The 26,280-nt window shown below is 42.1% G+C and overlaps 1 protein-coding gene across 3 annotated transcripts in view; it reads left to right on the top strand.

The window, feature by feature from the left end:
- LOC126236443 (DNA topoisomerase 3-alpha) overlaps positions 1-26,280 on the top strand; it is a 222,279-nt gene that overhangs the window by 163,314 nt on the left and 32,685 nt on the right. For all 3 annotated transcript variants that reach the window (XR_007544915.1, XM_049945758.1, XM_049945757.1), the window contains exons 12-15: positions 2,289-2,546; positions 11,686-11,830; positions 24,780-25,250; positions 25,791-25,925. Coding sequence is in view for 2 of the 3 variants with exons in the window: in XM_049945758.1 (XP_049801715.1) it covers positions 2,289-2,546; positions 11,686-11,830; positions 24,780-25,250; positions 25,791-25,925 (1,009 nt within the window). In the remaining variant the exon portion in view is untranslated. The remainder of the gene's footprint in view (positions 1-2,288; positions 2,547-11,685; positions 11,831-24,779; positions 25,251-25,790; positions 25,926-26,280) is intronic.

The raw sequence follows: 26,280 nt of genomic DNA, 5'->3' as shown, positions 1-26,280 counted from the left end.
TGGAAGAGGACGTAGATGAAGATGAAATGGGAGATATGATACTGCATGAAGAGTTTGACAGAGCACTGAAAGACCTAAGTAGAAACAATGCCCTGGGAGTTGACAACATTCCATCAGAACTACTGACAGCCTTGGGAGAGCCAGACCTTACAAAACTGTACCATCTGGTGAGCAAGATGTATGAGACAGGCGAAATACCCTCAGACTTCAAGAAGAATATAATAATTCCAATCCCAAAGAAAGCAGGTGTTGACAGATGTGAAAATTACCGAACTATCAGTTTAATAAGTCACAGCTGCAAAATACTAACGCGAATTCTGTACAGACGAATGGAAAAACTGGTAGAAGCGGACCTCGGGGAAGATCAGTTTGGATTCCGTAGAAATGTTGGAACAAGTGAGGCAATACTAACCTTACGACTTATCTTAGAAGAAAGATTAAGAAAAGGCAAACCTACGTTTCTAGCATTTGTAGACTTAGAGAAAGCTTTTGACAATGTTGACTGGAATACTCTCTTTCACATTCTAAAAGTGGCAGGGGTAAAATACAGGGAGCGAAAGGCTATTTACAATTTGTACAGAAACCAGATGGCAGTTATAAGAGTCGAGGGGCATGAAAGGGAAGCAGTGGTTGGGAAGGGAGTGAGACAGGGTTGTAGCCTCTCCCCGATCTTATTCAATCTGTATATTGAGCAAGCAGTAAAGGAAACAAAAGAAAGATTCGGAGTAGGTATTAAAATTCATGGAGAAGAAGTAAAAACTTTGAGGTTCGCCGATGACATTGTAATTCTGTCAGAGACAGCAAAGGACTTGGAAGAGCAGTTGAACGGAATGGACAGTGTCTTGAAAGGAGGATATAAGATGAACATCAACAAAAGCAAAACGAGGATAATGGAATGTAGTCAAATTAAATCGGGTGATGCTGAGGGAATTAGATTAGGAAATGAGACACTTAAAGTAGTAAAGGAGTTTTGTTATTTAGGGAGTAAAATAAGTGATGATGGTCGAAGTAGAGAGGATATAAAATGTAGACTGGCAATGGGAAGGGAAGCGTTTCTGAAGAAGAGAAATTTGTTAACATCAAGTATAGATTTAAGTGTCAGGAAGTCGTTTCTGAAAGTATTTGTATGGAGTGTAGCTATGTATGGAAGTGAAACATGGACGATAAATAGTTTGGACAAGAAGAGAATGGAAGCTTTCGAAATGTGGTGCTACAGAAGAATGCTGAAGATTAGATGGGTAGATCACATAACTAATGAGGAGGTATTGAGTAGAATTAGGGAGAAGAGGAGTTTGTGGCACAACTTGACAAAAAGAAGGGACCGGTTGGTAGGACATCTTTTGAGGCATCAAGGGATCACAAATTTAGCATTGGAGGGCAGCGTGGATGGTAAAAATCGTAGAGGGAGACCAAGAGATGAATACACTAAGCAGATTCAGAAGGATGTAGGTTGCAGTAAGTACTGGGAGATGAAGAAGCTTCCACAGGATAGAGTAGCATGGAGAGCTGCATCAAACCAGTCTCAGGACTGAAGACCACAACAACAACAACATTTATAACCCTGTATTCACCTGACCAAAAGTCTTGTTCCTCCTGCCACTGAACTTCACTAATTCCCACTATATCTATCTTTAACCTATCCATTTCCCTTTTTAAATTTTCTAACCTACCTGCTCGATTAAGGGATCTGACATTCCACGTTTCGATACGTAGAACGCCAGATTTCTTACTCCTAATAACGACGTCCTTTTGAGTAGTCCCCGGCCGGAGATCCGAATGGGGGACTATTTTACCTCCGGAATATTTTACCCAAGAGAATGCCATCATCATTTAACCATACAGTAAAGCTGCATGCCCTCGGGAAAAATTACGGCTGTAGTTTCCCCTTGCTTTCAGCCGTTCGCAGTACCAGCACAGCAAGGCCGTTTTGAATACATTTCTACCCCATTATAAGTAAAATCAGAAATTGTGATACGTATGTTGTCTGTCTGAAGAATATGACACACCACTTTACAGTAACTCAAGAGTGCCATGTACAAAAAATTACATTGTTGTGAAGGGATTTGGGAACATTAACCCCTGAAGCCTTGTTTGTAAGGGAATGTCTTTATTCGATATTGTATACTACAAAGAACACAGATACAATATGGTATGCCAGTAGATAGTCATAACTTGTAGTATAAATTGCTACTCTTTCCTAATAATAATGTTGTAATGATCAAGAGTGTGTTGACTGTTCTGAGCATATTTGTTGCTTTCATAATTATATCCACTTATATCTTCGGCAGGCAGCTAAAATTGATGAAGCATTAGGAAAAAGTTTTAATGAACAGCCGCGCCTTGTTGAGGAAGAAACATCCATAGGACATGAAGGAGCTAGTGCTGTTTGCAAATGTCCATCATGTGGTCTTGATATGGTACCAAAATCACGCAGAGATAATCAAGGCTGGTACATTGGTTGTATGGGCTTTCCTGCTTGCAGAAATGCTGTTTGGTTACCGTCCTGTGTACAACATGTGGAAGTTAAAAATGAGCATTGTAGACAGGTAACACTGCTTTGAATTGCAATTAGTTAAAAGAAACTTATCTCTTCTACAGTAAAATAAGTATATTACTATCATCCTTAGAGATCAGTACCCAGTGTCATCTTTTGTCTGTTAAACTAATAAAATGTTACCTTCCGAATGTGATTTCAGCTTACTACTTTTTAAAATATAATTTTCGTTTTTGGTCCTCTTGGTCACAAATTTTTCTAAATATTTCTTGTAAGCTGTGCCATCGTATTTGTAGGATAAATGATAGTTATATCTTCTAAATAATAGATAAGTTTTATCTTATCGTATATTTCATACTACTTCAACACAAAAGAAATAGGATTGCTTCCATTACTAAGGAACTATTTATCTTAAGTGTGTTAGAATGGGACTGTATTTGAACATAGAACTGTGTTTGTATTCTGTCACAAGTTTCATTAAAATTGATCAACTCATGGTAGTAGACAAGCCGTTTACTGAAGATACATTCTTACATTCCACTGTAAAATGTTATATATGAGACCAGACACAAAAGAAACAAGATATTTGCCCAGAATTAGAAAGACTGAAGAAGAAAGGGAGTAATGTGGTGAAGTATTTTTCAGCTTAAACATGAGAGTGGTGTGGAAGTGAATTGGGACTGTGGTGACACAGTGCTCAGAGACGAATATAGTTGTCATAGCAGCACTAAGGAAGTGCCAGTTTAGAAAAGAAAGAAATTAAATGCCACTCAGGAACATGAGAAGACTGTTTATGTAGTAACACGATTCACGTTTCCGTCGCACTTCACATAGTGTAGACCGGGAACCGTGTGATAGGCATGCCCGATGTAAACTGACTGGGCACGGCCCATGCTGTCTGGGTTGTTGTTGTTCTGCCGGCAGAGGTTGCGGCCGAATTCTCGCGTGCCCTCTGGTGGACGGGACTTTACTTGCGGCAACTATTGTCCGTGACGTGCTGTGCCGATGTGCGCCTCCTGCGATCTTTCTGGTGGCTACTGCACTCCTCCTCCTTCGGGGGGTGAAGCCACTGTGATTCATTGCATCGGAAGGTGGAGCGTCGTGCAGTAGCAATGACCTCCACGTCCATTGGAAGGTTGGAGTCGAGGGGATCTGCCAACCCTCGAGCCGGAACTTTCGAATACAGCTGGTAGTGACCCACACGAAGAGGCCCCCATCGTCCCACCACCGGAGCCCAGGACAGAACAGGCGACAAGCCGTCGAAGTCCGGATCCTGGTCCACCTAGGGAGGGACAAGACCCAGTGGTGGGGACGATGGGGAAGGGGCAACCACAGGTGAACCAGCCTCCTGAGAAACAGGGCCTGAGAGGGGGGCCGGCTCTCACCGGGGTATCGCGAACGATGGCGATGTCAGTGCTGGAGCTACTGGAGGCCGCCAAGGCTGAGAACCATCGCAGCGGGGTGGAGTCACAAGTGGGAGGGGCGGTAGCCTCCCCTGAGAAAACAACACCGGGGCCAGCAATGGGGAAGCCGGCGCCCGAGGGGTTGGAGGGTGGGTGTCCAAACATGGACGTAGCTGATTTTGGTGACGACGTACCTCCCGGTCCCCCACCTGCAAGGTTTAGAGCTGGCGGCAGGACCACCACCAGTATCCAATGTGGATTGCGACCAAACCCACGTGCCCAGACCGACATACCCGGTGGAAAGCCGGGTACCCCGTTTTGCGAAGACTGGCGAGGACCGGGCCGGAGGAGGTGCAGCAGAGTCCTAGGTTGGCGCCCATGGAGGAGCTCTGCGGGGCTGCATTCTCCCACCGGTGTGGTCCGGTATGGCGTCACGAAAAATGTCAGCGCCTCCTCTGCAGGAAATTCGTGCACATACTTTTTCATCTGCATCTCAAATGTGTGCACCATGTGCTTGGCTTCCCCATTCGGTTGTGGATGAGAGGGGGGAGAGCAAACGTGCCGAATACCGAAGCGCCTACAAAAATCCTGGAAGGTCTGCGAAATAAACTGAGGTCCATTGTCCGATACCGGGGTGACTGGCAGACCTTCAACAGAAAAGATTTTTGCTAGTGCCTGGATTGCAACTTCTGAAGTGGTTGAGGACCAGCGAACCACATATGGGAATCGGGAATAAGCATCAATGACAATGAGCCAAAAGCCATTGAGAAAGGGGCCCGCAAAATCTATGTGAACACGTTCCCATGCCTGGGTTGCAGGCGGCCATGAAGAGAATGCTGACCTGGGAGACGCTTGTTGGCTCGCACACTGGGAACAGGCGGCTACCAAGTGCTCAATTTCTCGTCAATACCGGGCCAGTACACATGTCAACGAGGCAAGATTTCAGTACGGGAAACACCCCAGTGCCCCTCATGTAATAACGTGAGGACCTCCCTTCGCAAACTAGCAGGAACAACCATGCTGTATCATCGGTAGCCAGAAGGAGAACTCCTTCCAAGACTGAGAGGCAGTCTCGTAGAACAAAATAATTACGAAGAGGGTCCCAGGCCGGCCTGGGGATCGGGGCAACCACCCCAGCTGAACGAGGTGAACTACTTGCCGGAGAACTGGGTCAGCTCTCGTTTCCCTGGCGACTCTAGAACTAGTGATTGGGAAGCCATCAACCGATTGTCGGGACGCCACATCCAAATGAAAACACATAATCTCCTCCCGATCGAACGTAGGATCCGGGCCCACCGGAAGACGGGAAAGAGCGTCGGCATTGTCATGCTGTCCGGTAGGGCAAAAATGAATGTCATAATGGTACTTAGAGAGGAACAACGCCCAGTGCTGCAGTCTGTGGGCCGCCCTATCCAGAATCTGAGAGGTTGGCCAAATAACGATATTAACGGCTTACGGTCAGTGATTAACTGAAACTTCGTGCCATACAAGAAAGGGTGAAACTTGGTAACAGCGTAGACAATGGCCAAAGCCTCTTTTTCCACCTGGGAGTAATGGGCCTACGCGGGACTAAGAGTTTTAGACACAAACGCCAGTGGCTGCTCGGAGCCATCCGCGTTGCAATGGGCCAGGACCGCCCCCACCCCATACTGTGAAGCATCTGTAGCCGGGACCAATGGCTTATTGGGGTCAAAAGTAGCCAAACAAGGCGCTGTCGTGAGGAGGCCCTTCAACGAAGTGAACGCTTGCTCACATGCAGGCGACCAATCAAAAGGAACACCCTTGTGCAGAAGGTAGTACAGGGGGCGGGCTATGGTGGAAGCCCTGGAAATGAACCGGTGGTAATAGGCAATCTTGTCTAAAAATGCTTGTAACTCCTTCAGCGAAGCGGGCCGCGGAAGGTCGACGATACCTTGGACCAAACTTCCTAGCGACTGGATGCTGTGCCGAGAGATGGTGTAGCCCACATACTCAATGGACGGTTGGAAGAAATTCAACTTATGCAGGTTGCAACGCAGGCCCAGGGACCTGAATTTGAGAAAGAGGGTTGGAAGGTTGTGCAAGTGTTCCTTCATGCTGCGGCCCGTGACAATTATGTCGTCCAGGTAATTAATACAATGAGGGATTGTCAACGTGACGTGCTCAAGATAACGCTGAAATATCGCTGGGGCACTGGATATTCCGAAGGCCAACCGCTGTTATTGGTAAAGTGCAAACGGGGTGTTGACGACCGCCAGCTGTTTGGAGTCCTCATCAAGTGGTATCTGATGATAAGCCTCCGAAAGATCGATTTTCGAAAAATATTGGCCTCCCGCCATGGCAGAGAGCAATTCATCAGAATGAGGCAAGGGATAGGTGTCCAATACCAATTGGGAATTAATGGTGGCCTTGAAATCGCCACAAAGACGTAATTTTCCCGAGGGTTTCCTGACAATAACGAGGGGCTAAGCCCACTCACTAGAAGAAATGGGAAGAACGACCCTCAGGGCTGTCAGCCGGTCTAGCTCTGCTTTTACCTGAGGGCGGAGAGCCAGGGGGATCTGCCTCGCGCGTAGGAAATGCGGGCGAGCCGACGCGTTCAACGTTAAGTGAGCCTCAAAGTCTGAAACACGCCCAAGGCCATGCTCAAAGATATCCTTAAAGTCAGAGATCAAAGATTCCAATGATTGATAGGGAACGTCTTCGGAGACCAACTGTATGGTGTCTGTGATAGAAAAACCGAAACCTTGAAAGGCATCCAATCCAAAAAGGTTAGCGGAGCTCGCATCACTGACAACAATAAAAGTCAGAGACCGAGTGACTGATTTGTAAGTAATGTCAGTGGTGAATTGACCCAGTAGGGGAATGAACTGTTTACCATAACCGCGTAGACGCCGGTAAACTGCCGCCAACGGGGGCGACCCAAGATCAGAGTAAGTTTCTGCATTCAACAAGGAAACTGACGCGCCCGTATCTACTTGCAGTTGTAATCAGCGCGACCGAACCGACAACTCGATAAAGAGTTTGTGTGCCGATGCTTCGGGAACCTGGCCCGAAGAAACTTCCTGAATGTCAACTTCCATGTCCTCTGTACCTGCTTCCTTCGATTCTTTTGAGGCTGAGCGGCAAACTTTAGCAATGTGTCCTTTTTTATTACATTTGTGACAAACGGCCCAACGCTCGGGGCACTCTGACCGATCATGATGTATATGGCACAACGCACAGGACGGTAACAGGGGCCGGCGGCTGGAACTCTGTTTACGTGCCGTGCGGGAGCGGCCGTAACGGCCGGATTGTACCACTCGCACGTCGTCCATCCCGGACGCAGTGGATGCGGCCGCGCTGCCCTGAACTGCCACGACGTCGCATCACGCTTCCAACTGTTGACCTGTGGCGTGAGAGACTTCATACGATTGGGCAATGGACAGGACTTCCTCAAGGGAAGGGCCTTCCAACTGCAGGGCCCGTTGCCAGACCTCCCTAGCAGGGGCCGAACGAACAATGACGTCTCGCACCATAACGTGGGCATACAACTCCGCGACTGCTCCGTGACAAAATGACACTTGTGACTAAGACCGTGCAGGGTAGCGGCCCACGCCCGGTAAGACTGATGGAGCTGTTTCTTGCTTTGATAGAACTCGACCCTAACGGCTACAACATGCGTGCGGCGGCGATAATATGAAGACAGCAATGAACACAATTCGTCAAACGACAAGGAAGACGGTTCCTGCAACAGTGCCAGCTGCCGCAAAACTTGATACAGTGTGGGAGATATCCAAGACAAGAAAAGAGCACGACATACCTCTGCATCGGCTACATGAAACGCCTGGAAATGCTGCCGAAGGCGATGTTCATAAGTGTCCCAATCCTCCGCCTTCTCGTCATACGGGGGAAAGGGAGGAGGGAACGGCCCTGGAACAGACTGCGTTGAGAGCAACGCCAGAAGCACTTGTTTCATGGTGGCCATGAGTTCCGTCTGCTGCTCAACCAAAACCCGCACTAAATCCGCCATGTCGTGGATAAGCTGCGAAACCGAAACAATGTCGCAACATGCGAAGAAGACCCTACTCGTCGCCAATTGTGTAGTAACACGATTCAAGTTTCCGTCGCACTTCTCATAGTGTAGACCGGGAACCGTCTGATAGGCATGCCCGATATGAACTGGCTGGGCACGGCCCGTGCTGCCTGTGTTGTTGTTCCGCCGGCAGAGGTCGCGGCCGAATTCTCGCGTGCCCTCTGGTGGACGGGACTTTACTTGCGGCAACTACTGTCCATGACGCGCCGTGCCGATGTGCGCCTCCCGCGATCTTTCTGGTGGCTACTGCAGTTTACTTGAATGAATCATATCATAAAAAATACTGCAGTTTACTTGAATGAATCATATCATAAATAATCTAAAATTGTCATTGGTTCCTGAAGGCAGTCCAGATGAATGGTAAAACACTTCTTTAATAAGGTCATATATTTTTAACCCCTGCACCTAATTCTGCAAACAAACACACAGCAATTAGGCTGTGTTCCTGTCAACCCATTACTTCCTTTTGCAGTTTGCACTGTAAAGATCTTTTCTCCCAGGTTCAGTTCAGGTACTGTGCTGTACCTCTTCACCAGCTGTCTGGTCTACACATACAATTTTCACCATTCTTCTCTATCCTGTGCTGCTATTCAACAATTGCATAATACATCACATCAGTTGTGAATATCAATGCTGGCATTTAAATTTAATATTTAAATCTGGAAATATTTGAGTTTCCCGTCTTGCAAGTCATATCTTAAAGCACATGATGCAGTTCACTTTTTGGCAAAAATATTTAGCTCCTTATTACCAAAAAGTCAATTAGGGGTAGAAATGAAATCCAGATTATATTTGACAAGTTGTGTGGTGTGTAGATTATGATTTGTGGTAACACCCTATGAAAGCATCCAGTTCCATATGGATGAGGATCCTTTTTAGTTATGGAGTAGTCTTCCTAATACAGTCATCTGGGACACATTTGTCGGCTGTTTTTATCCCTTTGTGCAATTTTCCATTCATAACTTGTACCACACCCTGACTGATTGCCATGTTCTTTTGAAACTGACATTTTTAACATGTAATCACCCCATCACTAAGAAATGTTTATTAATAATGAGTGCCTATTTGATATGTAATAATTTTTTTATTTGTAAATCTGAAGCTTTATTTCAGTTGGAATGGGATACGAAATTGTGTCATGTAAATTCCAGCACAGTACCTTCATTGCAGGACATAAACACAGTATTTTAGCCAGGGACCATTACCAGGTGTCATTTTACTTCATCTCTGATGGTGCACATGGAAATCATTTAACTGAATCTGGAAGTCATGTTTTGAATTACTTATTTCTAGTGTGTACCTGATATTTTTTCCAGTCTCCATGAAACACTTTGTGATTTACTATACTTTTTTTTTAATATTCTGGAGCATATAGAAATGCCAGTTACCAGTTTGCCTACCTCATGACATTTACATAATTTTTATAATCACTCTAGTCCATCATGAAAGATGCAGCAAACATTTTCTCACTTGTGTTGTCACTTAACAGTGACTTCCACCCAGTGTCAAGCCTTAAGCTCTTCTGACCTCTACAAATTAAAGTGAAGTAACTGTAAAAATTGTTGACAGCTATATGGTAACTTGGGGTACAGTAGCAGAACACTTTTGTAAGAATATTAAAATATAAGTTATAAGAAGATTGTGGAGAAAAATTAAGAAGAGCAGTGGCCAGTTTAACGAGAAAACTAGAAAGGGATTGATTAATGAGTAAAACATAATAGCTGTGTGAAATTGTCTCCATTTTTCTTTTTCCATTCAGTGGAGATATCCTGTACCACACGTCTTTTAGTGTTTATCTCTCCATCATTATTTATTTTTTGTATTAGATTGCTGTGTGTGTGTGTGTGTGTGTGTGTGTGTGTGTGTGTGTGTGTGTGTGTGTGTGGCCTGGCCAATATTTGCACTCCCAGAGCATGCTTGTGCGCTGTAAGCACAAGGTGTGTGAGCGATACACCTATATTGTGAAAGCTGTGCGATTGGAAAACATAGGACGACATGTTTGCAAAACTTCTAAGAGGCAAAAATTGCAGCATACTTTTATAAGCAGGATTTTATCACTAGTGTGTATTTGAGGTTTTTTTCTTTCTACCAAAGCAATAACTTTCCTACTTAATTCAATAAATACATTTTACAGTGCTAATACAATAAGAAGAACTACTAAAAGCTTTACGTACAGGCAATTAAAATTAAGTTTTGATATTTATACATTTATACACATTTTGATTATTAGCACCTTAAAATCTGTTAAACATGATCTTTAGTGGGATTTTGTCAGTTTCATTACTGGAAAAACCATTTGCACACATACATTGAAATGACTTTAGCAGCTTCTCTGTGCAGTTGAGGATATTACTGCTAAAATATACATCTGTCAGCTGAAGTTGGAGGTTAACAGGAAGTACATCAGCAGCTTATAGTGAGAATGTGACAATGAAAACAATCAATTATTGACAAAATTATTTAATTGGATAGATCAAAAATCTATTCACCAAGCAGCAGCAGAACACATGCATAAAAGATTGTTGTAATTTGCAAGCTTTTGGAGCCTGTGACTACTTCTTCAGGCAGAATGGTTGAAGAGGAAGGAAAAGGACTGGAGAGGCCTAGGAAAAAGGGGTAAATTTTGGGAAAGTGACCCAGAACCGCGGGTCAAGGGAGACTTACTGCATAGGAGGAGAGGGGAAGACTGATCATCCCATACGGTAAGCCTCCCCTGACCTGCGGTTTGGATGGCTTTCCCAAAATCTACCCCTTTTCCTAGACCTGTCCAGTCCTTTTCCTTCACCCGTTATCCTCCCCCTTCTACCCTTCTGCCTGAAGCAAAAACCACTGGCTCCGAAAGTTTGCAAATTACAACAATCTTCTATGTGTGTTCTGCCGCCACTTGGTGAGTAGATTTTTTATCTATCCAATTAAATAATTAAAGTGAGAATGGGTTGACAGATAAATCACAATCAGTCTTTAGTTATAGAAAGTCTTGGAATCTCTTTGACAGCTCAGTGAAATGTGTCAATTACTGAAATGTAGTCAATCATGTCTGGTCCACAAATGACTGCCTTGAGTTTTGGTAAATGTTCCATGTCATCAACATGAAGCTGTTTCTTCCATAGAATTAATTTTTGTTTGATAGCGTCTCTCTTGTCTACCATATCTGTTTCCAAATGAGTCTTCTCTTGCATTAAAGATTTAAGGATTTCAAATAATTGGTGATGTCGACCATGAAAGATTATGTCATTGTTCTGTTTACCCTTAACTCAGCCTTTTTTCCCTAATTGCAGTGAATGTTTTTGTAGCACATAATAGTGCGATGGCATATTAAGCACGTTGCATGGCCTTCAAGCTATATGAAAAGTAAAGAAATTTCCATTCAGTATTGAATTATGTGATCTTTCCACTTTTTACTTTTTTGGGCAAGTGTATAGTATTCCTAATGTAGAATGAAAACCTAATTTAACACAGCTGGCATTGTTAGCAAACTATGGTAAGCCAGTAGTCTTGCTGTAGCATCATCCGGCTGCAGCCTTCCTTTTCCTTTACCGCTTGGCCCCTCAATCCCGCTCGCCACTGTGCTCAGAGAATGAGGCAGGAGTGTGGTCAGAGATTTAGCAAAATGCTGTTTGGCCAGGTCTGCTATGTATGTTGTATCTGACAAATTCTGTGTGCTTTCTTACTATCTTAGTTTTCTTGTTTCTCTAATCTCAATTATTCCAATTTGTAATTAAAAAATATTTCAGTGTGGGCCAGACGTAAAATTGGTGCACTTCAAGTTTAGCCAGGATAGAGCAAGAGCATATTATGGATCTGAACATACTGGCTGCTTAGGAGGCTGTGATCAGCAGCTCTTAGAGCTGTTAGATGTTGGAGCCATTACAGCATGTGGTAGGTGCAGCTGTATCATAATAAAGTTCAGTATAGTAAAGTGTGCAGAAGCAGAAAATTGAAGACAAAAAGAGGCTGAACTACCTCTACTCCTACTGTCAAAGCTGTAAGTAGTGCATGTGCATATATAAAGGAGCAGAATTATGTTTGTTGTTTCTGTTGTGGTCTTCAGTCTGAAGATTGGTTAGATGCATCACTCCCCACATTATCTGTCCTGTGCAGGTTTCCTCATCACTGAATAACTGCTGTAACTTAATTCCAATTGAACCTGGTTACTGTACTCAACATTTGTTTTGTTCTTACAATTTTTATCCCCCAAATTTCTCCCTCATACCAAACTAACTATTCTCTGATGCTTCTTCATTTGTCCTTTCAACCTATCCTTCTTTTACTCAGTTTGTGCACTAAAACCTTTTCTTCTCCACTCGACTCAGTACTTCTTCATTTGTTGTCTCATCTATCCATTCTTCTTTAATACCACACTTTCTTGTCTTTACTGTTTGGCTAGAAATAGAAATACAAAAATGTGGTATGTGTTATACTTTACTCTCCTGATTCATCTAAAGTTTGAAGACACTATCCATTCTGTTCAACTGATTTTTCATTTATAACAATAATGTAAATTTCTGAACAGAAATGTATGTAAAATAAGAGAAAGGCATCCTCTCACCCATAGAGGATTAGTGTGTGGTACACAGAAACATGCGATAGAAAATAGTTAATACTAGCTACTGAGTTCTTCTTGCTTTTTTTTCTATTAAGAGTACCACAGTAATGCACACACACAGACAGCCAAATGTACAAGCTAGCAGTGACAGTTCCTTTGCCCCCTCTACCAGAATTAAGATGTCATTAGCAAACCTTAAATTTTTTACATTTTCAAATTTTTTAAATGAATTTCTCCTTTGTTTCCTTCACTGCTTTCTCAGTGGACACACTGAATGACATGGGGGTAGGGTATGACTGTCTCACTCCCTTCTCAGCTACTACCTCCCTTCCATGTTCTTCGACCCTTACAACACAATCCGGTTTCTGTACAAGTTTTTGTTCCATGTACTGTATGTTGTCCTTTGTAATTTTGAAAACTCAGCACTGGGGGAGGGGAAACCACACCCACATCATCAGACTAAGTTTCCAGGCCAAGCTTATCTCAAGAAGAACAAAAATAAATTGTGATTTGGACTATTACTTTTTATTTTCATCAAAATCAACAGTTTGCTACAATAAATTTATCATCTACTCACAAATATGATCAAGCATTTATTACAGATTGTTGACAATTGAATGTGTATTGCATAAAGGGAAAATAAAGCCGAGGATGGTGAAAAATAAGAATACAAAAATATGATGCATGTAAAATTTTAATTTGCTAATTCATTTAGTGTGGTGTGATGCGACACCAGTTTCCATCAAAAAACAATTTACAACTACTGTATCATATACTACACAAGTTTCCATGTGCCATGACTTCATCATCTATTTGCAAGCAGAAGACTGAGATAAGAGATCCAAGAACATTTAGCTAACTGAAAATATCCCTTCCTTTTGCAATGTTCTGCTGGTTCTTGTTTCTGACAAAATGCGCTACCATATATTGCACTCTTGTTTACATTCGTTACATGATACAAAGGTGCTTTATCAGTTGGAACATTACTACTAACTCATAAAGAAAACGTACATCCAAACAGTAGATTATCTAATTCATTACAGAAATAAACTTTTTATACTGTCGATCATCATTTGTTGGTTTGAAAAATGCTTGTGCAGCACATCACTTCTCCAAAATGATATGTTACACTACACTTTCCTTCTTGCCTCCTGTTCCCAGTTCAGTTGTACTAGCTTTGAGTTTTCGCAAAACATATGTCATTGGACCCACTTCCTTCCTGGCAGCCTCAATCCTCACCAACATATCCCCCCCCCCCCCCTCCACTTCCAGCAGCTTCATACGTCTCCCTGCCCCTTATTCTATATACAGACCACCTCTGCAGTCTCATGCTTAGTGCTCTTGAGCTACTGCCGAGAAAAACATGTAGCAACTCTCAGTAACTAACACAGATCTTTTTAGGGTGGAAAGGTTGGAATAAGATCCACTGAGTCTTGTTATGCCAAATGAAAAACTGCATGAGGAAAAGCAGCGGCTAAATTAGCACTCCAGCTACTGAAGTGGTGCCAAATTAAAAGGCTTGCACCAGACTGTGTATCACACTTTTATTTTTCGTGTTAGTCACTTTTATTGTTGCCCCCATCCCTCATTATGGATCCCTTACCCTTTTCCACACTGATTTAGTAATGTCCATCTATATCCTCCCTTCTCTCCATCCCTACAGTTCTGCCATTGCTTCCTGCACCTCTGCTTCACATGTACCAAAGAGTTTCAATTGGATTCCCAGCTGCCACCTACTACAGAGCCCAGTTCATATGAATTACTCCAGCCCATCTCCAGAAAAATGTTTTACAATGTTGATCAGTTGATATGAATGTATTTGAGAATGGTTATTGAATAGAGGAGATCTGTACGTTCCAGATGGAACATTACAGTAATGGAAGCTAGTCTTCATTATGGTATCCATTGCATAATATATTTATCTCTGTAATTTTCCAGATATATGTCAGTTTGCAATGACAGACCACTGCACTTTTGAGAAGGACCTTTTGAATTTTTGGTTGATACTGCAAGAGTACGAAAGTTTACTAGGTTGTTTAGTACATCAAAAGCAAAGGTGCCCATTGTGGCGATTGGGTATATGATTTGTGTTTACACATCATCATATAACATTAGCAGTGTATGAAAATCAATGCCTAGTGATTATAATGATCAACATTAAAGCCTTAATTTAAATAGACATCGAGTTAGTGTGACACAAATGGTGACAGTAGCCTGTTAGTGTCTCAAAAAACTGTTTCTGCTGTCATAGTGTACAGGAACTGCAGAGCCTGATGTCTCCAGTTAGGTGACAATATCCACAGCTCTGATCATCACAAACAATGAATTAGCAAGATAAAAATATGTCATGATTATGGACTTGCGATGAGAACAGAATAAAGTGGTCTGATGATGTGTCCTCTGTCTTATTTCCAATAACAGATCAAGTTTACATGTGAAGAACACTTCCGGGGGTTATGTTTATGTGCTGGAGTGTTTTCTTCCTGCACATAAACATGGAGGTAGTTCTAGTATGGTATGAACCACAGTTCCCTCCTCTTCTGTTGGTCTTATTGTTACGTAGCAATACTGATTTATATATAAGGATTACATGGACATTCTGTAATGCCTAATGCATCTGTGTAATGAGGCTATTGGCTACCATTCACATGATTCAGTTATATCATCTCCTTAGCCACCAGAAAACATCCTACTTGAATGTTATTTAGTATCTGTGGTCAACATTAGAGAAAAGAATCCTTCCATACAATTTTTACAAGTCATTCCCTGGGTACAGGTTTGAAAGTAAAAACTAGCAAACTGGAAGGCCACATCCATTGTTGCCGGACATTATCGGCAAGTGCAGATATCAAATCCCTGCCCCCTTAAAATGGGCACATAAGGGCGAAAGTGCCCAGGTCTAAGTATTAAACTACATTGCCTACTGACACAACACTACAGATGAAATAATCCCTAATGCCTGTAGTCTTTGTAATTCTGCTTTAACTACTTGTTTAGTAGCAAATGGCAAGTATGGCAAAACTTCGGGGTTTGCAGAAGGCTTAAACTGAATACGCCCCAGAAAATCTCTTGCTTTACCCAGTGTTGGCTCAGACAACAGTTTTATGGGACTGCAAGAGCGACTCAAGGTTGTGAAAAGAATTGCTGGTGACGCCAAATTAATGTTGTCAATAACTTGGAAATCAAATGCCGTAAAAGCGTCCAACCCAAGAATATTTGACACGGAAGCAGAATTGTCCACTAATAATGTTGTTTGCTTCTCCACATTCATGTATTATGCCACCACAAGCAATACTCCTCAACAAAATTTGTTGGCAACTACTGGAGATCACTGTCCTGTTGACTATTTGTAACAGGGAAGTAACCAGCTCATGGTATGTAGCTAAACTGATCATTGAGGCCGTATCCCCAGTATAGAGTTGAAACTCAACTGAGCGACCAAAAATAGACAATTGTGGCACGAGCTTATGAGCCACTTGCCAGATACATGAGCTTGGCATGGAAGGCGCTTGGCTTAGGGACTGTGTTAACAGACAGCTGGTCAACATTGAAAATGTTAGCTGTGGAACTCAGACAGCAGCAGTTTGGTCCCTGCAGTTGCACTTGAAACAAACTTTATTTAAATGCAAACATTTCCTCTGCCACTTACGTTGGGTGTGGCAACTGGGGCAAGCCCTACTATCTAAAGAACTACCTGATGCTGCATGAGGACAGCCTTTACTGTCTCCCGTTCTGGACCAGAAATTGTGATGACCACTTCGCCTTTTGTGTGAAGGTTGGTTGGACAATGGTAAAAACTGATTCCTAGTGTCTCCCTTATTTATTAAGTTACCTAATGGAGTGGTGTCAAGACTGCTTTGTGACCCTCAAGGGTGGTCTGGGATCATCGGCCTCTAGGGAACGAGATCCTGCTGTGTCCACTGACAACATACTACGGGAAAAACAACAGTAGTCCACTTCTGCTAAGTGGTGCTCATTGGCAAAGGCTTCATGGGCCAGCACAGACAGCTCACGCAACTGTCCCACATCAGCTGGAGATGGGTGAAGTGGCTCTGAGGCCTTTGCTTGAAATGACTTATTTCTAGCTATTCTGATACTTACATCACAGGTAATGGAATCCATGTAGGACACACAACGCTGATTACAGTCAAACTTACAATCTCTAGACACACCAAGTAACTCTGCAAGCCATTCCATGTACAATTCATTAATGTGCGGTTGTCACTGATTTAACTTGAGGCATGTGGGTACAGCATGCAATTTATGCTCAAACTGTGCAGTCAGTGCCATACGCAACTCAAATTACAGTGAAGTGGAGTCCATGTGCAGATAAAGCTTTTGCACCAAGTTTATAAGTAATAAGAAGAAAGGATGAGGGCATTAATATTTACAGGGTCACTAACTTTTCTTGCCTTGGAGTAGAGCAAGAAAAGGTTCAGCTGGTTGTCCCACTTCTCCGAACATACATCAAACGGCCCAAAAGCCAGACGGAGCTAGGGAAGGTGGAACCTGTTGCCGCAGTTGCTCTCAAGATGTCAAAACCTGCAGAAGCACCACAGCATGTTGCTATAGTTGCTGCGGCTGCTGCTGCTGCTGCTACTGTTGTATTTGCAGCATTTGCTGCCATTGTTCCATAAACCAGTTCTCAGTGATGGTACAAAACAACCAGTGTGCGCAATACAGGCTTGTCACTACTTTTACAACACATTCCTGGGGTATGGGTTTAAAAGTAAAAATTCACAGAATAATATCTGCAGAACTAAACCAATTGAAACTGTACACAAGCCAGAAATGTCAACAGCACACATAATATTTCAAGAGAGCAAACCGAGAGAGAGAGAGAGAGACCCCCTCAACAAGCAATTATCTGTGTGTGGTGGAATATCAGTGGGTCTGGCTTCAAAACTGTCAAATAGACAAGTGAACTGATCAAATAGACAAGTGAACTGAATTGGCAGCCACCTTACTTTGTTGCCTCCGACAGAAGAGGCTCTTTCAAATACACATGGCATGGGTTCACCCTGTTGGTGGCTGCCATAACCAGTTTGCTGGCTGCCAGCATTGTCGTAGCATTATGGACACCAAAAGAATTACTGAAATAATCAGTGTTGTATTCTAATCTCATATGGTTCAAAATTACTCTCAAAACATTCCTTGATTTGTATGTACATGTTCTGTTATGAATTGCAGGTGCAGAGGAAGTCCAAGCTTGTCACAGTTGCTATCTGGTTTTGTGTCATGTGGTATTGCAAAACTCTTGTGATATTTTGATTTTAATCCCTGATTTGCAGGCCATGAAACTGGTCTTTGGTGGAATAACGTGTCAGGCTACATGTTACCCGCTGATGTATTAATCATGGCTGTAGCAGTGCAGTGGTCTTTTTCCACACTGTTACTGCATGATTTGTGATTTTCTGTCCAGCAAATAAAGTAGGGTAGCTGGGTGTAAAGTTCTGCAATTTTCAGTTTTTCTGATATTGTGGTCAATGATAGGTAGATTTTCCCACAATTTCAAATTGAAGTCATGGGTTGGATTTGCAATTTATTAAAAGAAAGATGAATTTTACCCCACAAAATGGGGTAAAGTCCCACATTGCAGGTCTTTGCCCCATTTGAGATAAAATTGGATAAAAAAGGATGTGAGCATACATAATGAGGACACTTGAAGTAACATTTGTAACATTGTTGTATTTTATCAAAGTTACCCAATACTATGTTGCACTTAAATATCTCATATATTTGAACATAATGATTAAAAATACCTCTACAGAAAGAGTACTTTCTTCCACTGCTAAGTTTCTAAAATTTCTGGTTCCAGAATGCGCCTCTTCAACTGTATGATCCCCCACCCCTTGCAATAAAATATAAAAATCACAAGTTTGGTTTTTGAAAGTTGACCTATATTCTAACAGTGGTGTGGGGCAGGGAAGAGGAAAATACATTGAGTGCCATTGGCAAAGGGATGTGAGGAGAAGGTTGTTTATGTATCAGCTCAGAAGGCTACCAATCTTAGTCCATGTGTGCCGTGTGTGCATTTGATCAGCAGCTGTGGGATAGCTCGACTTATATTGGGTACACACACACACACACACACACACACACACACACACAACCTTGCCCAGTGCCATTGCCCACACATCACATGTCTATCCATTATCATGTTTGCCAGGATGGTGCAGCAGCAAATTGTTGTACATAAACATTGTGATTTAATACATGTGCACTACTTTAATCTCTGGTGCCAACTTGTTCCAGTGAGTTAAAAAAAATTCCCTGGTCAGTGTTGTAACCCTATTCCAGTTGAAATTAAGCCCCTCTTTCTTTTCCATGAAAGGAGTGTTAGTAGGGCAACCGGAAAGATTTCAGTTGGCTGAGGCTGAGCTTTCTAGGTAGCTAGTAAACATTGTACTTTGTTATGTCCTCTGAAAAAGTTATTGCATTAAGGAACCATGCTGTGCTCATCACTGTGCCTTTTGATAGTTTCATTATCATATTGTGGATGGTACTGAAAGACTCTTCCTGTGACTCAGTAAATTTGTGGGCTCCTGGAAGTTGTTTGTGAAATACACCTTCTTAGCCTTGTTCTTGGTATATTGAAACTATCTTGGCCAGAAAGAGCTGGAATGAGTTTCTGTTTTTCCCTATACTTTTCTCAAATGAAGTCAGTGTGTGATAGGGAAATATGATTCTTTCTTGAAGTCCGAGGCGGTGGTTGTTGTTGTTGTTGTTGTTCTTTATTTATAGCTGAGCTGATATCATGATGTGAGAAGTATGAATCTGATTCCGAAGATTCTGGCTGTTTGGTCCATACTAGATCTTTCTTCCCTAGTAGCAAGCTTTTATTTTCCCATGTATTCTTCTTCCATTCGTTCTTTATTGGGTGTCAATGTTAGAAGCACAGATTTCTATGCTTTGCCAGGACATTCCTCCTAAATCATTATTTTAGACAGCAATATTATACCTTCAAGTATGATATCACCACACAGTGTGTGTTGAATGTCATCTTTACATGGTTTTCATTGAAGAATTGTCATCACATTGTTAGATCTGTGGGGATTTATCCCAAATACCTGCAAGGATTTGCCTCATTTCTCATTTTCTGACAAATGCATCATTGCTGATTTTGAGGACCAATTGGAGCAATTATTTCCATTTGAAAGTGGAGCTTAAACAAAGTTGTGCACTCCAGTAATTCATTTAATCATCTTTTCAAATCCTTTCATACATAGTATTCAAGTAAAACATCAGAAAAGTTGTATATAAGTAGTAAAAAATGGACCTATCTCATGTTCTCACCTCTGGAACGATCTCCCGGGATGAACCTTCATGAAACAGTGAGCTACAATAAGACAAACAAGCCACCTGGTGGTCGACTCCTGAATCGATTGCAGTCAATTCAAAAGCTAGGTGTGGGTTTTTACCCCAGACAGGACTTTGCCCCCACCTACCCTACTTCACATGGTTTCCTACCCATTTTATTACATTTATTTTTCCTAGTGCGGCGTATAGTGTGTGCATCAGATCCAGATTTCAATTCTTGCTCAATCCAATGATTTTTCTGTCACTTCACACTACTTTGACTTACAGCAGTGATTTGGAATTGTGGAAAATGCTGAGTAGCATTATTGTTTGGAGTCCATGTTAAACTGTAGGTCTCCCTACAACTGGCTGGATGAATCAGTTTGAAGGTTGGAGGAAGGTAAGGGAATGCCACAACCAATAGGACCTGCCTCATAAAGAATTGTTGTTCAAACCAACTTTGGGTTGTGGAGAGTTTTATTGTGATATTCTTTCTGATCCTTACTGTTATGGCTAATTTGGAAGTACTTTTCTGGGAATGTTGTTATGCAGAAGAGTGTGCCTCAGTGAAGTGTCTGCAGTGACAGACTCAGTCTAAAGCATATTTTACACATTGAAAACCTCTCCATATTTTCATTTGGTTCAGTGCCTGCCCTCTCTTTTTTCTGTGGACTACACAGTATTGTTACAGTTTAATTTTGTGTGTCATCGAGTAAACATAAAACAAACATAAATTCTGGAAACATAAAACATTTTACTTGCTTAAGTATAATCTGTAAAGAGTTTGGCTGTCAAGACAATTATCTTAAAAAAAAAGGGGGAGGGGGGGCTGACTCGACATTTTTTTAAGTCATTAAAGTTCCTAAAATTTTGTGTGATGTAAAGTTTGTGCATAGCTGCTAAAGATAATGTAACTAATGAATCTTTGTATTAGGGATAGTTTACCTCTCCTTCGTAACTTGTGTAAGAAATGTGTTCTTCAGGAGAAAGAAAAAGCAATTTTCGAGTAATCCAAAATGTTCTGCATTCACTGTGGCAGGAGAACACACACACTGTCCTCTTCTCCAGGCTTGTGTGGGTTCAGTACTCCTGAGATGTAAGACATTTGACATTGAAAGAAGTAGTCCTTATCCAAGGATAGAGTCTTTTCTTACTTTGTGTGCTTTTTGTGACTATAACCTGTGCAGTGGAGTCAATAAGACCATAAAGCAACTTGAACAGGGAAGATTAATCCTGCCCTGCAGCAGACAGAGAGGTAATTTCCATGTGATAATTAGCTTCCATCTTTTATTTGCAGTATAGGTGCAGTATATGATCAGTAAATAATCTGTGAAGTCTGTATCCCTTTCTGTTTTGTTGTCAATGTAAGGATTAATATATTTTCAGGCTTAGCTATTTTTATACTTTTTTCCAATTTAACCATTTTAATCCTTGTTCGAGCTCATTCGTCTGTGAATAAAATTTGAGTTGTGTACTAAAAGAAATGAGAATAAATATGTCATCCTTGTACTTTGTATATGTTTTAAGTAGAGGTTTGGAATTGCTTGCCTTTCTGCTCAGTTCTGATCAGTTTTCATGCACTTTCTTCTTTTTGCTGCTCTCTCTGGCCAAGTAATAGTTTTAAAATTTCAAGTATAAAATGAACATCTGTTTCTGTCAATTTTTTCCCTTACACCAGGTGGGAAGTGAACACTCCTCCTGCAATTTTTATAGTACAATCAAACCATCTAATTACTATGTTATGTAGCCAATTTCAGTGACTTTTGGGAAGAGTGCAGTTCATATCCTAGTCAGACCATGCTGATTTAGTTTCCCTTACTCATCTCAAGAAATTTGAGAATAGTTTCCCCAGCAAAGATATGACAGGTTTGCTCTGCAATCTGAGTTAAAGTTATGCCTTTGTAGTCTCAATATTGACAGAAGTTGATCTCTAATTTTTCTTGCTTCCAATCCAAAGTATGACAACAAATGTCACACTGATCAGGTATGAATAAACATCATAAAGTTTGCAGATTCTTTTCTGTATGCTGACAGTTTCAGTATTCCAGTTTTTCTTGATAATTGTGGCTGCTTGGGTTTGTGCTGGACTGCAAATCCAAAGGTTCAGAGTTTGATACCTTGTTGGTCCCATCATTTTTTCTGTCACTCTTACTACATTTGCCTCTGGCAATGATTTGTTAATGTGAAACATGACAAGCTTCATGTGGTTTAGCGTCTGCATTAAACTGTAGGTCCCCTTATAATTGTGTCAGTCAGCTCAAAGTTAAGAGGAAGATGAGGACACACCATCTAAAACAGAACCATACCTAGTGAAGTACTTTGGTGGTCAATTTTTTTTTTTTTTAATTTCGTCTGCTTTCATGACGTTGCCTTTTTTTCTTTTCTTTTTTAATTTCCAATCATTTCTTTGGATCATGGTCCACTCCACCAGACTTCTCTCCTTCTACAAGATCCTGCAGTTGTCTGCCCCTCATGTTTCCTTGGATGGTATAATCTGCCAAACCAACTTCAGACTGCAACAACATGCCATACTTCACCTCAAAAAGCTATCCCACCTTCTCCTAAACTATCTCAACAGTGGTGTTTCCCTTCCTGTTCCTCCGCAGCTCCCCAAACAGCCACACCGTCAACCACTAATCTTCTCCTACAAACTGAGCTTGGCCAACCTCCATAACATCCCAGACCTGTAATAACTCATTATCACAAGAACCAGTCACAACAGTACAGTGTTCTCAACCTCTCATCCAAAGTACTCTCTCCTCCACTCTCTCCCCCCCTCTCCCCTCCCCCCTGCATTATCTCTATTATCCTAGGGCCTTGCTTTCAGCCCTAAACCTGCATTTAACCATGCTGCTTTGGTGATGGACCTACTTTCTTGTACATGTAATGTCAACTGGAAATATCACTTTGCAGCCCAATCCCAAAACCTTTCCAACAGCTAACATGACATTGAACCCTGCCTTGAACAGTTCCAACCAGAGTCCTAGTTTGATCCACTACCACTAACTCAAAATCATCCCTTACAAGCTTTCCAAGAATTCCTCACATCCAGCATTGCTTCACAACGTTTCCTCAGGCCCTTACAACATGACCATAACCTGTCCTCTGCAGAACTCCAGGCCTTACATTCTCTAAAAGCTGATGACCCCATCATTTACTTCCCAGCAGACAAAGGATTTACCACTGTGATACTTGACCAACAGGAGAATGTTAGCAAAGGTCAATTCTGGTTGTCTGACACCTCTACGTACATCATCTATATACATACCCCACCCTAACGACGCACCCCCACTTCTTACCACAAACCCAATCATCCTGGTCGTCTTATAGTTACTGGCTTCAGAGTACTACTGACTGTATATCTGCCTTAGTTGATTAACACCTACAACCCATAGTACAAAGACTCCCCTCCTAAATCAAAGATGCCAACCATTTCCTAGATTGTCTGAAATCCGTGCTCATCCCCTCCCACCATACACCTTGCTGATCACCATTAATACCATCTCCCTCTATACTAACACCCCCCATGTATATGGTCTGTCTGCTGCTGAATATTTCCTCAGTCAACACCCACCAGATTCCAAGCCTATGATATCTTATTTGCTCACCTTAATCAACTTTATACTTACTGACAATTACTTCACCTTTAAGGGCCAGACATAAAAACAGATAAGAGGTATGTCCATGGGAACCAGGATGGCTCCTTTATGTGCGAACCTTTTTATTGGTCACTTGTAGGGGGCTGCTCTGGTTGCCATAAGTCTTCAGCTCCTGGTTTGGTTTAGATACATTGATAACATCTCTGCCGTATGGACTCATGGTGAGGCTGCCTGTTAAAATTTCTGGAATATCTAAATACCTTCTCCCAATTAAATTTCACATGCTCCTATTCTGAAATCCATGCCACTTTCCTTGAAGTTGATCTCATTCTCACCGAAGGCCAGCTACGCACTTCCGTCCACATCTAACCTACTAACAAACAACAGTATTTATATTTTGACAGCTGCCATCCTTTCCATGTTAAACGTTCCCTCCCACACAGCCCTGGGATTCAAAGCAAATGTATTTGTTCAGAAGTAGATGCCACAGAAATACACCATCACTCTCACTTCAGCCTTCACTAGATGTAATTATCCCAACAACCTAGTTCAGAAGCAGATTTCTCAGGTCATCATGTCCAATCCTGTTACTGCTGATCCCTCCAAAATATAACTTCAGAACACACCACTTGTAACTCAGTACTATCCTGGTCTTGAATGTACCAGTTTCTAAAATCATGCCCTGAAATGAGATGCATTCTGTCTGCAATTTTTGTCCACCACACTTAGAATAGCTTTTTGCCACCCTCCAAATCTCTGCAATATCCTTGTCAGACCCTGTGCTCCTTCTGCACCCATCTCCCTGCACATCGCTCCTACCCCTGTGACCATCCCCACTGCAAGACTTGCCCTATGCACCCTCCTACCACCACCTATTCCAGCCTTGTAACTGGCAAAACATATACTATCAAAGGGAGAGCCACCTGTGGAATGACACGTCATATACCAGCCATTCTGTAAACACTGTCCGGCCTTTTACATGTGTGTGTGTGTCCCCCTGCCGTGGCTTGGTGAGTAGATTTTTTATCTATCCATTTACATTATATTATAACTAATTACAAATGTGTTTTTTGCTATCAAGCGCCGGCCGAAGTGGCTGTGTGGTTCTAGGCGCTGCAGTCTGGAACCGCGAGACCGCTACGGTCGCAGGTTCGAATCCTGCCTCGGGCATGGATGTGTGTGATGTCCTTAGGTTAGTTAGGTTTAACTAGTTCTAAGTTCTAGGGGACTAATGACCTCAGAAGTTGAGTCCCATAGTGCTCAGAGCCATTTGAACCATTTTGCTATCAAGCCACACAGTTTCACTGTTTCCATTTGTTACATAAACAAATAATATTGTGTGCTTTTATTTTATTTAATATATATGCAATAATTGTTTTTGTAGGGCAGAACACTCCCAGAAGTACAGTTAGCAGATCATTTGACTCTGGTGTTGGTACATTCACACAAGGAGGCCGTACCCAGCAAAGACCATCACATGGAGATAACAGGCCACCTTCGCAACAACAAGATAATCCACTTTCTAATTTTAGTCAGTCCTTTCAAAGAAACAATAGGACAGTTGGTTCAACAAGTGGCTGGGCTACAGGAAATGCAGTGGGTGCAACAGTCTCTGCAAGAAACCCCAGAGGTGTTAATAGCGGATCAACTTTTGTGAGTTTAGACAGAGACAATAGTCAGTCTAGAAACAATGAAAATCCTAGAAGAAATGTGAACTGGGGTGGACAGTCTTTTGTCAATCCAGCAACCAGAACTGACAATAGAAGCAGAAGTGACAGTGGCAATAATGCAGTTATGTGTGGTTGCTCTGTCAATGCTATATTGCTTACAGTGCGGAAAGAAGGGCCTAATACAGGTAAAGAGTGATTTAGAATGTGGTTTTTGTAAAAATAGTGGATACAAATTAAATAAAACTAGACATTTCTTTGAAAAGAAGTGAGGAAGAGTGTAATCTTTCGATTATTATTTCTTCCCTGTTTACATATTTCAAACGATGGAAAATCCAAGAAGGAATGTAACAATATGATGAAAAGGAAAGTTGCTACTCACCATATAGCAGAGATACTGAGTCGCAGATAGCCACAACAAAAAGACTGTTCTAGTGTGGCTACAGGTGCCTTAGACTGCACTCGTGTGTGTGAGTAGCGTTTGTGTGTGTGTGTGTGTGTGTGTGTGTGTGTGTGTGTGTGTGTCTGTTGTCTATTTTTGATGAAGTTCTTACAGGCCAAAAGCTTTAATTGGAACAGTCTTTTTGTTGTGTCTATCATGACTCAGCATCTCCGCTGTCTGGTGAGTAGCAACTTTCCTTTTCATAATACTGTTTACTTGTTTGTTGTAAGGTTTTCTTTGTCTTTCTTCATGTAAAGCAGTCACTCATTTGATTTATTTTTATCAGGACGCCAGTTCTATAAATGTGGAAACCCAGCACAACAGTGCAACTTCTTCATTTGGGCAGATGAGGATCCTGCAGAGATGCCTGAGGAGCGTAATGTGAATTCTCCCATGTGGCGACCAAATCAGAATTTCACAGGTAAATCATTGTCATTTAAATGTTTTGTTCGAACATTTTCCTTTTCAAAAATTTGTAAAGTTCCTGGGTCTCTCTCTCTCTCTCTCTTTTTCTCTCTCCCCCCCCTCCCCCCTCTCCCCACCCCTCCCTCCTCCCTCCCTCTGCCCCTCCCTCTCCCTCCATCTACAGTTTTGTGACTGACTACAGTGTGCCGTCCCTGCGGATTGACTGAGGTGGGGAGTTATGTTGGACGGAGTGGGACAAAGAAAGAAAGGAGTGGGGAGCAGGAGGGAGTATTGAGGAATGGTGACTAGTAGCGGGGAGGGAGAGGAAGCAGATGTACATGATGTGAGTGTGACACTGGCTCTAGTGAGCT

The sequence above is a fragment of the Schistocerca nitens genome, chromosome 2 (genome assembly GCF_023898315.1).
Source record: "Schistocerca nitens isolate TAMUIC-IGC-003100 chromosome 2, iqSchNite1.1, whole genome shotgun sequence".
NCBI classification, from domain to species: domain Eukaryota; kingdom Metazoa; phylum Arthropoda; class Insecta; order Orthoptera; family Acrididae; genus Schistocerca; species Schistocerca nitens.
Note: the sequence above shows the minus strand (reverse complement) of the source record. Positions and strands in the feature narration are given on the sequence as shown.